Source organism: Photinus pyralis, unplaced genomic scaffold (assembly GCF_008802855.1).
Source record: "Photinus pyralis isolate 1611_PpyrPB1 unplaced genomic scaffold, Ppyr1.3 Ppyr1.4_LG1, whole genome shotgun sequence".
In the NCBI taxonomy this organism is placed as follows: Eukaryota; Metazoa; Arthropoda; class Insecta; order Coleoptera; family Lampyridae; genus Photinus; species Photinus pyralis.
The window spans coordinates 47,383,336-47,397,528 of record NW_022170249.1 but is presented as its reverse complement, the minus strand read 5'-3'; the positions used below and the strand labels follow the sequence as shown (position 1 = coordinate 47,397,528).

At 35.1% G+C, this 14,193-nt stretch overlaps 2 protein-coding genes across 3 annotated transcripts; both read right to left on the bottom strand.

Annotated features, from left to right (window-relative positions):
- Positions 1-547: 547 nt before the first annotated feature.
- On the bottom strand, positions 548-2,116 carry LOC116159439 (tRNA-dihydrouridine(20a/20b) synthase [NAD(P)+]-like). 2 transcript variants are annotated; one of them, XM_031472407.1, is made up of 6 exons: positions 1,892-2,116; positions 1,722-1,843; positions 1,600-1,675; positions 1,377-1,556; positions 1,121-1,329; positions 548-1,074 (listed from the first exon to the last, which is right to left on the bottom strand). In XM_031472407.1, exons 1-6 carry the CDS (start codon positions 1,972-1,974, stop codon positions 557-559), a joined length of 1,188 nt encoding a protein of 395 aa, XP_031328267.1. In that variant the 5' UTR covers positions 1,975-2,116; the 3' UTR covers positions 548-556. The 2 variants fall into 2 exon arrangements, with proteins under 2 accessions (XP_031328267.1, XP_031328268.1); XM_031472408.1 differs by having other exon boundaries at positions 1,896-2,116.
- Positions 2,117-8,303: 6,187 nt separating this feature from the next.
- LOC116159440 (tRNA-dihydrouridine(20a/20b) synthase [NAD(P)+]-like) lies at positions 8,304-9,863 on the bottom strand. The gene is made up of 6 exons (XM_031472409.1): positions 9,643-9,863; positions 9,473-9,594; positions 9,345-9,420; positions 9,121-9,300; positions 8,865-9,073; positions 8,304-8,820 (listed from the first exon to the last, which is right to left on the bottom strand). The coding sequence occupies exons 1-6, from the start codon at positions 9,723-9,725 to the stop codon at positions 8,330-8,332; spliced, it is 1,161 nt and encodes a 386-aa protein (XP_031328269.1). The 5' UTR covers positions 9,726-9,863; the 3' UTR covers positions 8,304-8,329.
- Between the last annotated feature and the right edge of the window lie 4,330 nt (positions 9,864-14,193).

Here is a 14,193-nt window from a genome sequence, read left to right as displayed (position 1 = left end):
TGTATTTTGATCTACGGGAGCAATCAAATGACCTGCACCAAATTCTCCTTTACTGGTACACTTATAAAGTTAATTGGCTCCTCAATTTGTAAAGTACTGCTGGACACGAAAATCTGGACTTGAGGCGATCTAATCACAGACTTCGTCTCGTCCTGAATCTGTGCGTCCCAGCATCTGACAACGCATTTTACAGCAAATTGGTTGCTCTTTTCACAGGTCTTATAAAGAACATACACATTACCTATATTTGAAAAACAACAGTTTGCATCGATTTCGGATACCGGAATTTTAAATATGCGATCGGATAGATCGTAATGTCACATATAAAATTATGTTCAATAATGACACTCATAAAATTATATTGAAAGTTGAACTAAACAAAACTAAACAACGTAACGTTTACTCTGTGACAAAAATGAAGCATAGTCCAATAAATGAACGAAGCAAGTATGGTATGCAACTTGTGATACACAACATTATACAATAATCTTAAAAATTGCCTAAAACGGAGGCGTTTAAACGATTGACCATATAAATAAAACACAAATTATTTTCTTTAAATGAATATATTTTCCAAGCCAAATTCTATCGAATCGTCTTCCACTAATTTACTTTTAAAAAATGTTCCATCATTATCATAACTATATTCTACTTTTGCTAATTCTGTAACAGTTTGATAAGGTAGCTTTAATTTGTTGTATACACTATCACGACCATTATAATCTAAATTTAAAATCTGGCGTTTCTTAAACATATTTCCACCATAGACTTGAGGTTTTAAATCTAAATGGTACTGTAGAAACCTTAAAACATCATCAAAATGCTGTAAGCTATTAAATATTCTACGTTTACTCTTTGTTAACAACTTTTCTAACATAAATACTAAATGGTGATGGAAACATTGAAATGTTAAATTGGGAGGACGTTCTGGAATTGTAAGTTGGTTGCATAAATTGTCACCAAGGGTGCTGTTGAAACATATATCTAACCATTTTTGTACACACTCAAGTGGGGTAGATTCTGTACCAGTGAATAGAGTTGGATTTGTTAACAACCCATTTGCAACCATTACACCTGTGAAACAGACTTGCAGTTGGGTTTTACAAAATAGATCAACTACCATTGCAACTTGATTCCTTCTGGAGATTAAGACAATCATCCAAGGTTTTCACACCTCCATTTCCAATAACCGGACAGTGTACATTTTCAACAATCAATTTTAAAGTGTTTGTGTCAATTGTGCCTACACTTTGTGATGGTGTCCTTGCATGTACAGCTAGAAAGCTAATACCTGCTTTTTCTAACTGCCTGCATGTCTCAATAGTTCTCCTGAAATGCTCATATGATGATGAATGCTCATTTAATCATACACTCACCTAACATCTTTAAGTACTCGTACCTTTACACTAACAGTGAAGGGTTTCAAAATTTGATTACGACACTGTCGTACTAAGTCTGATATGACCTCTGGGTGATTTAGCATTGCACAACCGATACCTAGCTGCTTTGCCCAAGTTTGTGGACAACCACAATTAAGGTCAACACCATTGCAATACCTAAAAATTAGGTAACTGCAGTGGTACAAATTAGTGAACTTACGGTGAGACCATATGAGCAGCACCTACAAAGTCTTGCACTGTATTGGCAGCAAATTGAGCAATTACCGGAGCATCCTCTAGAAAACATTATACAACACAATGGTCAGAATAAAAGGTGTGTACCCAAATTTGTTGTAAATTCGTTGTCCCTTGCTTTACCACTGCGACAAAACGAGTCTGCCATAATCATCGGGGTGTAGCACAAGTCACAATTGTATTCCCGTACCAGTGTTCGAAACTGCAATCTGTTAAACTGCAGTGAATTTAGGGTTTCTATGTTTATGGTTACTTACTTACTGTAACGGACCATTGGTGCGCAAACTGTTACTAATGGTTTCTGTTCGAATAAATTCAAAATGTCGCCTTTCTCACACATTTTCTTGTTGTTCTGAAAAGTATGGTTAGGAAAAAAAATAGAAATGGTAGGGTTTATGACTTTATGTATTCACTTTCAGGTTATGTTAGACACAGACAAAAACTATAGATCATTTGTCACAGAATAAACACATTTTCTAGTGATTACACTGTTTCCACAATTATAGTCGCCCAACTAATTAGTTTGGGGTAGAACATTAATCACGTGATGTTTTTAGAAACTTTTTAACCGCCCGCCGCCCCCCTGGTGATACGTAAGCCCCCCCCCCCCCCTCCTATCTAAAATCACGTATATTTTTTAGTACATACATTTTCTGAATATTATCTCTAAGTACAGGTAAGAACCTAATACCTATCATTTAATTTAATTCTGGAAAATTAAGGACCGTGATAAAAATGTCAAAAAGAGACATGAAGGTTGCAGATTGTTTTTGAGTGGCATAAAATGTTTTAGCGAAAAATTAAATACACGTGATTTTCTCAATATATCAATATATATAATATATATATATATAATATATATCAATACGCATAAAGTAAAGTACGTGTACCTACGCGTATTTTTTTGGAACTACTTTTCTAATTCTAGCTTTTAGTGGCTCCTCAGGATTTTTCCAAAAAGATCTTTTGTAACAGGATATGCAGAACTACCTTTAATATGTATCATGAAGATTTCTTAAATATTTTCGATGATCGAAAATTCGAAATTCTTAAATAAGTTTTAATATTTTTAATATGAACTACATATATATGAAATATTATTTAAATATTCGCCGTGTTGTGCTGCTATCCCAAATCCGCGATCCCTATACTACGTTAGGTCGCGAACACTCGAGTACATTCGTATATGGTTGAGATAAAAATTTTATAAATAGGATTTTTATACTTTGAGTATCTTTTGGTTACCACCTGACCTGTAACTGTAAAGATCGTTCCTTAACTAGGAATGGAATTTCCTAATCGAGTAAAATAAATTATACCTCAAATACCTATTTACTCTGAACATGATGTGCGGTTTTTTCAGTGACTCAATTGAATGCGAATAAAATTATTCAACAGTGCTTCCCAAGACGCGTACGTAATGCGTGAAATGCCATTCAAAGGTTATGTTATGTTGACATTATTTTCTATTACCTGCAAAATAACAAAAGAAACAGTAAAATTATGATTTATGAGTCTTAATTAGTTCTATCTTCTATTAATGGATTGTTTGAGGCGTAATGCTATCAATCCACTGCAAATCAGCAGTAGACGTTTCCGGAAATTGACTTTGACACGGAGAAAATTTGATTCCGATTATCATTTTACCGAATGAAGTCATTGCAGTGCGTTTGTATTAATTATGATTACAAAGGACAATGCGTGCAATATTTTTAGGAATGTTGAGTGACATTTTGACAAAAGCAATATCCATGAACAATCAAATTTCTTTAATAAAAAAACCTGAATTTGTTAGTTTTTAAATATCTCTCCGAATAACGATTTTAAATTCAAAAATCAAAAAAGTCTATTATCAATTATTTTACCTTTCGCCATCTTTAAGAAACGTTAAAGATGTTAAATTTTGTTTTTTGATTTTATTTAGGCATAACTCGATTATTTTTGTTCATTTAACCCTCTCTATCTATTTTAATAAGAGAGATCTCTGTAGTTAACACGAAATTTGATACAACCTGTATATACAGTACGTGTAAAGAGTCCGTATATAGTTAGGGAGACATTTCTGGAAAAGGCTCTCTAAATCATGTCTAACGCCCTCATTAATCAAACTGCACATTCATGAAAAAAAGTATCACTTTCAAAACTTGTTGTACAAATAACTATTTCACTGTTTTTGGACTTTCCAGTCGCCATATTGGTATTTAGGCCCCTGGCATATATATGGCGCTGCGGGAGGTCCCCACATATTTAAATGTTAATTTTAACATAGAAATAAATATTGAACGCCGGCACTAGGCCAGAAAGAAAAAAAAGGACGAAAAATGACGAATTTTGCATTTTTGACGTTTTTAAGCAGCATTTTGGCACCTAATATGGATACCAAAGTGTACTTAAACGGTGTCGTCGGATGTACCAGATGTTATTCTACCCGTAAAGTACCCAAAACGTTCAGCGGCGTGCCTATGAGGGCTCGAAATAACCGAAAAACGGCAATTTCGGCCGCCATCTTGGATTTGGGGGCTTAAATGCCAAAATGGGGTCTGGCAACAGGGCGCATCGTTTTCAGCGGGGTCGAATTAGTCTAGAACCACCTGTTGCCAGTTTGTAGCACAAAACGCCGTTAGATATGCACTTTTCAGAAATGTCTCCCTGACTAATATACAGGGTGAGCTTTTTCTCATTTTAAGCATTGGGATCTCGGAAACAATAAGACATAGAGATTCGGTTAAATGAGGAAAGAGTTGTCGTTTTAAGGGCTTATTATTTAGATATGCTTTTGTTTTTTGAAGAAAATCCACAGTTTACTAGATATGAGCGAAACAGATTTAGTGATTTTTCATTTACCTGTTGTAGAATCGTTATTATTAGAAATACAACAAAATGACGCAAATAAAAGTTTCAGATATTTTAATGCTTAACATGCTGAACATACTAATTTCCTTCTATATTTTACAATTTTTGAGTTATAGTACAAACTTTAATTTTTTAAATGGTAGTTATAGTTGGCTTTGAGATTTTTAAAAAGGACCAATTTTTCTCTTTAGAACGATACAAGGTTTGCTAAATGTACTTTAATAAATAAACGCGCTGCCGGAATTTTCGTATTATTGAGAGGTAAATAAACAGAGTTTTCCATGGAAAACAATATCTAGTTAGATAGGTAATAGTGGTAACTGTGGCACATTTAACATATTTAAAGGCCATCTTCGAAAATTCACTATGAAAGTTAAATTATTAATTATGCCTATTCAATACGCAAATATTATACTAGACTGAGTAATTAACTGGCAAACTCTGTTTTTACTACTTTTAATAATACAAAGAGTTCTGTATCATGTTTATTTGTCAAAGTAAGCACAATAAACCTTATATCATTCTAAACAGAAAAAAATTCACTTATAAAAAATGCAAGTTTCCACAAAATTAATAGTCGTTTTGCTTGACACTAGTGGAAATGGTTCATCCTGGAATTTGAATGTAAAAGAAAATATTGTGACTGATTTGTGGACTGGAAATATGTTAGTCGGTATTAATTCTCGAGCCTCACGTCGCGTCGCTACCATTTTATAGAACGGAATATATAACAACTATATTACTATATAATATATAAATTAGTTCCTTTTGAAAGTGGGTGTACATATAGTATCTATTTGGGATTTGTAAGGTGTAACTAATAACTAATTGTTTTGGGTTTATAATGTATTACCATAGATTGGTCTATGGTATTACTATTACTTGGCTGATCATTTTAGTTATATTGCGCAATTGGCGCATTTTATGTTCGTCATTCATACCTTTATCAACAGATATCGGGAAGGGGGATTGCGAAATTTTTCTCCAAAGGTAGCCTACGTCGTACGCAAGTGCGCGTGATACCAAAGGTGGCAGTGAAAAACGATAGGTAGTCCAATATGAGTGTGTGTGTATAGTAACGAAGACTATCCTCCTCCAGAATAGTCTTTGGTAGTAACTGTAACGACCATAGATTTTCTATTTTCACTCGTGCGACCTATATGGATGACAAATATCTGTATTTCGTGTAACCTTAATAAGAATCAAACGCTAACTGATTCTAATACTCACACATATTCTATTATTTTAGTGTCTTATAATATTGACATAACATTCCTAACATCACAAAGTTAGTAGGTACTTCCACTCCCTCTTCAAAAAAAAGTTGAATAAGAAGATAAGAGGCTTTGGCGTGTTTAAAAAATGGTTGTTAATTGGCTTTAATGTATTGAATATTCTTATAATGCAGGTTTAAAAGTTTGTGGCCCACACTATTTAATTGTGCACTATTTTTATTTTAGGTTACGTGCCTGTATTAAGTTCCCGAGCTACGATCCTGAAATTAATAAAAATGGCTAGGGGGTACCTTAAAAGTAAGTGTTTTCAACAAAAAAATTTGCGGGAGAAGTCCGAAATTTTCCACATTCTTAATAAAAAGTTCAATTAATTTCGTTGAAATGTGAGGTTATGTTACTGCATGTTCCATGATCACTTTAAAGTTGGCAATTACGAACATGACAGGTACATATTAACTCAAGAGAAGGATTTAATCGAGCTTGAAATACTAACAAAGTTGCTATACGTACGTACTTCTAAAGATTTTCTACTACAATTTGATTGCACTTAATCACCGGTTGAATGCGAAAAGCGTTCGAAGTTCATCGGATCGGAGGTCTATGGAAGATGCGAGAAGTGGTCCTTTCCCTTTTGAGTGTATAAGGCGGTCGTTGCTAACACCGGTTGATAACGTAAAAGTCGAACTAAACCTAAAATTTATTGTGTATTATACCTGTTTTGCTACTTTTATTACATTAACTATTAATATACACGTAAACCCAGCATGTTTAAATTTAGTAGACGTAGAAGTGAAAGCATACGAAGAAATAGGTGCCAGGTTTAATTTTTTTGCGTAACATTGTTATTATTATTGTTTAATCACTTTAATTGCCTATAAGTGCCTATTAAGTATTAATAGTACCTATTTTGAATTTAATTTAATCAGATACTAGTTTAATAAATATTATACTTTCGAATTTTTTATTGCCTCTTTGGTAAAATCTTTGCATATAATAGTACATTATATATCAAGGTAGAGAAGTTCAGTATTATTGTCTGAGCGCTTGCGAACGGTTGGAAAGAATTTTTTGTTTATTAATTTAACATGTCAATTAAATGCGTGGGGGTACAAGTCAAACCGGCTGTATTTTTTTCTGTCATTGAGATATTTTCAAAGAGTAAATTTTGTTCGAATTTTTTCAAAATGTGATAATTTTAGGTATGTAATTTCTCTGGAAATGGCGGATGGTGGCAATTAAGCATTTTAGAGAACTTGTCTAAACGTTTATTGAGCGAAATTTCGGGTTGTGTTTTCTAAAAGTGACAGCGTGAGAGTTCTCATTATTGACTACTAGTTAATAATGTCCACATTATTAAGCAAACCACTTTGAACAACTGCCGAGAAAGCCTACTTTACAAGTGGAAAATAGGTTAATAATCATGGCAGACGCTAGTAGTGAAAAAAATATTTTGCCTTTAAGCGTTAGCTTACCATATCATAATATGTCATGATGTGACAGTTTGAGCATATCATTGTTATGTGGTTGTTTAAACTCAGGTAGTTTATGAACTACTCACAGTAATACTCGATGTTATATTTTGAAATATCTGGACATATTTATCATGTGCGTCATGCATGACAACTATTTCAAATCTGATTTATCTCGCAAATTGCTCTGGCTGGGAGCCCACTGGATAAAATTGACGAAGATTGGGAGTCTATTATTGTCGTTATAGAGTTAATTTGCGGCCTACACTGTCATTTCGGCTACAAACCTTGAGCTCAACAATGACAATCATAAACTCCTCATCACTAAAATATACTACACACATAAAGCCGGTCACAGAACACCTGATGCCGGTCGTATGGTTAAGTGTGCAAAACATCGGGTTGTAAACCGGCATCAGGCGTTTTGTGACTGGGATGCGTTTGCGAGCATACAATACAATGATACTATATTCAAAGGTAAGAAGAACAAGAGTGATGCAAGTGTGAAACAGGGTGCATGTGTTAAATTGACATTTTAATAGGTTTGAATGAGTAGGATAAGCCGTTTTTTAACCGTTAGGATAGATAAAGTGAAACAGATGATTGTGCATTCCTCGGGGCATTCTAATGACATCCGTGATTCTTATTTCAAATGCAGGATATAAAATGACGTTCAAAATATATAACAATTCTGTGTTTCTATGGAAAAGATCGCACCGACAGAACATAAAGCTTGCTATTTTTGACGTCTCTAAATTAAATTCAGAATTGTCAGAAACTTTACAATGATTTATGTGGGTTCTGCTATGAAATAAAGTTTTGTATTATACACGACGATAAAGGGAAACTGACCATCTCGTGAAAGTTAATTCACTCAATGGTTAAAATATCTCTTTATCGCCTTGTATAATAAATATAACTATTATTAAACAATAGTGGTATGCAATTCGTTATGCAGACAATTTTATAATGATCTTCGTGAAGATATGCGGAGGCGTTTGAATGATTGATTCTTGATTGAACCACGTAGTGAAATCTGTGATCAGACCATTGAATGGGTGCTTATTCAATGGATCAGACTATATAAAACACAATAAATTATTATTTTTTACTAAGGTCGTATATTTTCCAAGACAAATTATATTGAATTGTCTATCACTAATTTACTTTTAAAAAATTGTCCATCATTATCATAATTATAATCTACTCTCACTAATTCTTCATCAGTTTGATATAGTGACTTTAATTTGTTGTGCACACTATCACGACCATAATAATCTAAATTTAAAATCTGTTGTTTCTTAAACATAATTTCTTCACAGACTTGAGGTTTTAAACCTAAATGCTCCTGTAGAAACATTAAAACATCATCAAAATGTTGTAAGTTATTAAATGTTCTACGTTGACTCGTTGTTAACAACTTTTCTAACATAAACACTAAATGGTGATGAAAACATTGAAATGTTAAATTGGGAGGACGTTCTGGAATTGTGAGCTGGTTGCACAAATTGTCCTTGAGCGTGATGTTGAAGCATATATCCAACCATTTTTGTACACATTCAAGTGGGGTACATTGAGTACCAGTAAACAGAGTTGGGTTTGTTAACAAACCATTTGCAACCATTACACCTGAAACAGAGTTACAGTTGAGTTCTATACAATGGATTGACTACCATTGCAACTTGTTTCCTTTTGTAGATTAAGACAATCATCAAAGGTTTGCACACCTCCATTTCCAATAACGGGACAGTGTACATTTTCAACAATCAATTTTAAGATGTTTGTGTCAATTGCCCTTACACTTTGTGTTGGTATCCTTGCCTGCACAGCTAAAAAGTCAATACCTGCTTTTTCTACCTGCCTGCATGTCTCAATAGTTCTCCTGTAATGCTCATGTGATCATGAGTGTTCATTTAATAATGCACTAACCTGTCATCTTTAAGTACCCCTAGCTTCACACTAACAGTGAAGGGTTTCAAAACTTGATTGCGACATTGTCGAACTAGGTCTGATATGAGCTCTGGGTGATTTAGCATTTCACAACCAATACCTAGCTGCTTTGCCCAATTCTGTGGACAGCAGCAGTTAAGGTCAACCCCGTTGCAATACCTACAAAATTAAATAACTGCAGTGACACAAATTGGTAAACTTACGGTGAGACCATATAAGCAGCACCTACAAATTCGTGCACTGTATTTGCAGCAAATTGAACAATTACCGGAGAATCTTCTAGAACTTAAAATTATACAACACAATGGTCATAATGACGATAGCTGTGTACCTAAGTTAGTTGTAAATTCGTTGTCCCTTGCTTTACCACTGCGACAAAACGAGTCTGCCATAATCATCGGGGTGTAGCACAAGTCACAATTGTATTCCCGTACCAGTGTTCGAAACTGCAATCTGTTAAACTGCTGTGAATTTCGGGTTTCTATGTTTATGGTTACTTACTTACTGTAACGGACCATTGGTGCGCAAACTGTTACTAATTGTTTCTGTTCGAATAAATTTAAAATGTTTTCTTTATAATTCATCGTTCTTGTTGGTTTGAACGTATAATTAAGACAAAATGGTTTGTGGATTTACACATAGTTGTTCCAAAGTACTCTTTGGTTTTTCTACCGACTGTTACTATTTTGGGTAAAGTCCAGGGGGCATGTTGGGTCAAAAGGCGTAATCGTATGAAGGCTAGCTGTCTACTGAGATAACAGCGTATTATTTTACTATCGCATCATCAGCACAAAAAAAACATTTATGAATAAATGCGAAAGATATACCATTCGTCCCGGATTTTGCGAGAAGGTCTCGAATCTAAACTATCGGTCCCGCATTAGCGCATGTCCCGCGAATGTCCCGGAAAATGACAATGGACGTCGTGCGAAATGACCTAATATGCAACCACCGTAGCGCTCAGGGTGAAAATTTGTATAACATGGTAAAACTGAACAATAACATTTTAAAGAAAGTTCATGCTTCTGCTAAATATCTGTACTTTAGTTGCCATAAATGTTAAAAAAAATAATCAACAAAAAGTGAGCAAAAGGTGAAGAGTGCACTTTCCAATGCCTCCGATGGTCGCAAGGATTGCGAAATCTGTGAATTTTTTTTAATTTTAATAGCCCTTATGGCCATTTCATGCCCTAACGAGAATAGATACATGAAATAATTTTTAATTTCTGATCGAATGACACCAATACCAAGTCTGTAAGTGGTGTAGTTCCGGAGCCCCTGTGACTCAGACAGACAGACAGACATACATCAAGAGCGCAAAAGTGAGCTTTTTATTTTTTGAAAGTGAATAAACCAAAAATTATTTGCATATTTGTGTATTTTTTATAGTGAAAGGTCTTAGAATTTTATTTGCAATTTTTTCTTCTATAAACAATTAGCATACAATAATAATAATAATAATAATAATAATAATAATAATAATAATAATAATAATAATAATAATAAAGTACCCCTGTGGGTTCGGGGATAGAATAGGCCCACTCTCGCCCTACAGATCGTAAAAGGCGATCAATGGGCACTAAAGGTGACAACTCCAACCACCTTTAGTACTTACCTACCCACTTTACTTTCCAACTCCCACGCCCATGTTCCCGACTCTCCTACATATACACAATACGCAGGTGGATATTTGCTTACGCGAATATCTTAAAGAGTGACGCCTTCACGTGTTCCTAGTCACCCCATATTCTCATGAAAATGGAGTTTAAACAAAGCCTCGGAAAAATGCCGCTACCTGAGGAGCGTCAGGGCACGTCTGGAGCTATCGCTGGGCGTTGCAGCATGCGAGCCGATAGTGACGAGTTGGTGATCAGGCGGCCGCTCGTCGGGATACCCGAAACCTTTACAGCCGAAAGAAGACCACGAAGACGACAACGACCACTTGAAGAGGACCACCAAGAAGAAACCTTTGTGCCTGCTTCTCAACCGCTTGTGGATGGGACCAGCGCAAAGGAAACCTCCAAAAGACGTATGAAATGGGACGAAGGGATGAATCGCTTCATTTTCGGTACGTATCTGGAGATCACGAAGATGGAAACGGGCAGGACAGCATACAGAGGTAAACTATATTACGCGTTCATTACACAATACCCACATTTAGCACACTTAACAGAACAACGCATTGCAGACCAACGTAGAGTTATTATTAAAAATACACTCCTTACATTAGACACACAGGAACAAATCAGGCACGAAATTGAAGCACTACTCAACACAAACAACACACTCGCCGTACAAGATAATACATCCGTTCTAAACAACTCTGAAATACAGACATTTGCGACACTGCAGCCATCGATAGATACAAATAATCACACGAACCAAACACTCACATCCCTTCAAAAAGAATTCGACAATGCATTGTTAGAATTCTCAAACACTGACCCAACACAAAGACCACGAATACCTAAACAAAGTCACACTACAAAATTACGTACACTTTCACAAACATTAAATGACCACATTTTACCAAATTACATTAACGATAACACAAGCTTACATCGACTACACTTTGTTGTGTATTGCGGTGCGGTTGCAGTTTCTAGATGTAACGGTGCAAGAATCGCAATAAACAAACAACAGCACACAACAAAAAAACGCTCACCCCCGGCCTGGGAAAAACGCCTGATAACTCGCATCGATGACATCAGACGTGACTTAGGTCGGATTACACAATACATACAAGGAACTCGTTCTTCAAAACTAACACGACAAGTACAACACATAACTACAAAACTAAACAATCACACCACACGAGAACAAAATACAAACTATAACGAACATAGAGATACACTGACACAAAAACTATCAATATACACAAACCGTCTAAAACGCTATAGGGAAACTGCAGATAGAAAGCGCCATAACACACAATTTAAACATAACGAAAAACTATTTTACAGATCACTAACACAAAACAGCACTAATGAAAAACTCATTCCACCATCTCTACACTCACTCCAGCAATACTGGTCTGACTTATGGACCAAAGACATTAAACACAATCCACAAGCCCCGTGGATTACCACAGAAACCACACGCACTGAATACATTACCCCTATGAATAACACAAACATCACTACAACAGACATCATTCAAACTATTAATCACTTACATAACTGGAAAAGTCCAGGCATTGATAACATTCACAACTTTTGATGGAAATATTTTACCTACACTCACTCTTACCTTGCGCAACAATTTACTGAACTTCTTAATTCACCAGATCGCACTCCTGCATTCTTTACACAAGGTATCACTTACATGCTCCCAAAAGACAACAATACGCAAGATCCATCTAAATATAGACCAATTACATGCCTTCCTACAATATACAAAATTCTTACATCATGCATTACAAACAAAATATACCAACACTGTACTGATAACAACATTCTATACGAAGAACAAAAAGGGTGTACCAAGTATTCCAGAGGCTGTAAAGAGCAACTCATTATAGACTCTGTTATACTTGAACAATCCAGACATAACAAACGAAACATACACACTGCATACATTGATTATAAAAAAGCATTTGATTCAGTACCACACTCTTGGTTACAACAAGTACTCTCAATATACAAAGTCAGCAACAATATTACACAATTCCTCAATTACATAATGTCATGTTGGAACACTACGTTAACACTTACACTAAACGACACAAAACTTATTACCGACCCAATACAAATTAAAAGAGGAATTTTTCAAGGCGATTCTTTAAGTCCGCTCTGGTTTTGTCTTGCTCTTAATCCACTTTCATATTTGTTAAACACTACTAACTTTGGGTACAATATTAAACACAACCACGAAATACATCACAACATTACACACCTGTTTTACATGGACGATCTTAAATTATACTCTTCCACATGCATAAAACTTAATCACCTTCTACACATTACCGAAACATTCTCACGTGACATACAAATGGACTTTGGAATCGATAAATGTAAAACACAACACATCACAGCTGGTAAAAGACAACTTTTAGATTATGAGCTAGAACAGGGTAATTTAATAAATTCCATGGACGAGAATGAAACTTATAAGTATCTTGTTTTCAGCAAAACACACACATTAAACATACGAGTATAAAACAAACACTTATTACACAATACCTACAAAGAGTACGCAGTATACTTAAAACAAAATTACACGGTAGAAATACAATCAAAGCTATTAACACTTATGCCACACCAGTGCTTACATACTCTTTTGGGATTATACGTTGGACAAATACAGATTTAGAACAAATACAGAGAAACACACGTACACTATTAACAAAACACCATATACATCACCCTCACTCCTCTACTATACGACTTTACCTTCCTCGTTCGGAAGGAGGTAGAGGACTTACAGATATAAAAATATTGCACCAAACACAAATACACAATTTGCGACAATACTTTTATAACAAAACAGATACTTCAGTCCTACACAAAACAGTAACATATGCAGACAAATCTTACACACCACTTAACCTACACGAAACTAATATACTCCCACCTCCATCCAAACTTACATACATCACAAATAACATACAGACATGGAACCAAAAGCCGTTACATGGACGATTTCCGCAAGAGGTTAGTCAGGATTGTGTTGATTCTATAGCAACGCACACTTGGTTGTCTGAATGTGATGTCTTCCCGGAGACTGAGGGTTTCATGTTAGCAATACAAGACCAGGTCATTAATACACGCAACTATAAAAAACACATACATAAAGACAAAACAGTGACAAACGATTCTTGTCGACTCTGTTCACAAACATCAGAAACAATCCAACATATAATATCGGCATGCACACGACTTGCACAAACTGAATACAAACATCGACACGATCAGGTAGCTAAAATCATACATCAAAAATTAGCACTTAAACACAATCTCATAACAGATAAGACACCATACTACAAATACACGCCACAGATCATACTTGAAAACAACACACACAAATTATATTGGGACAGGACACTACTCACAG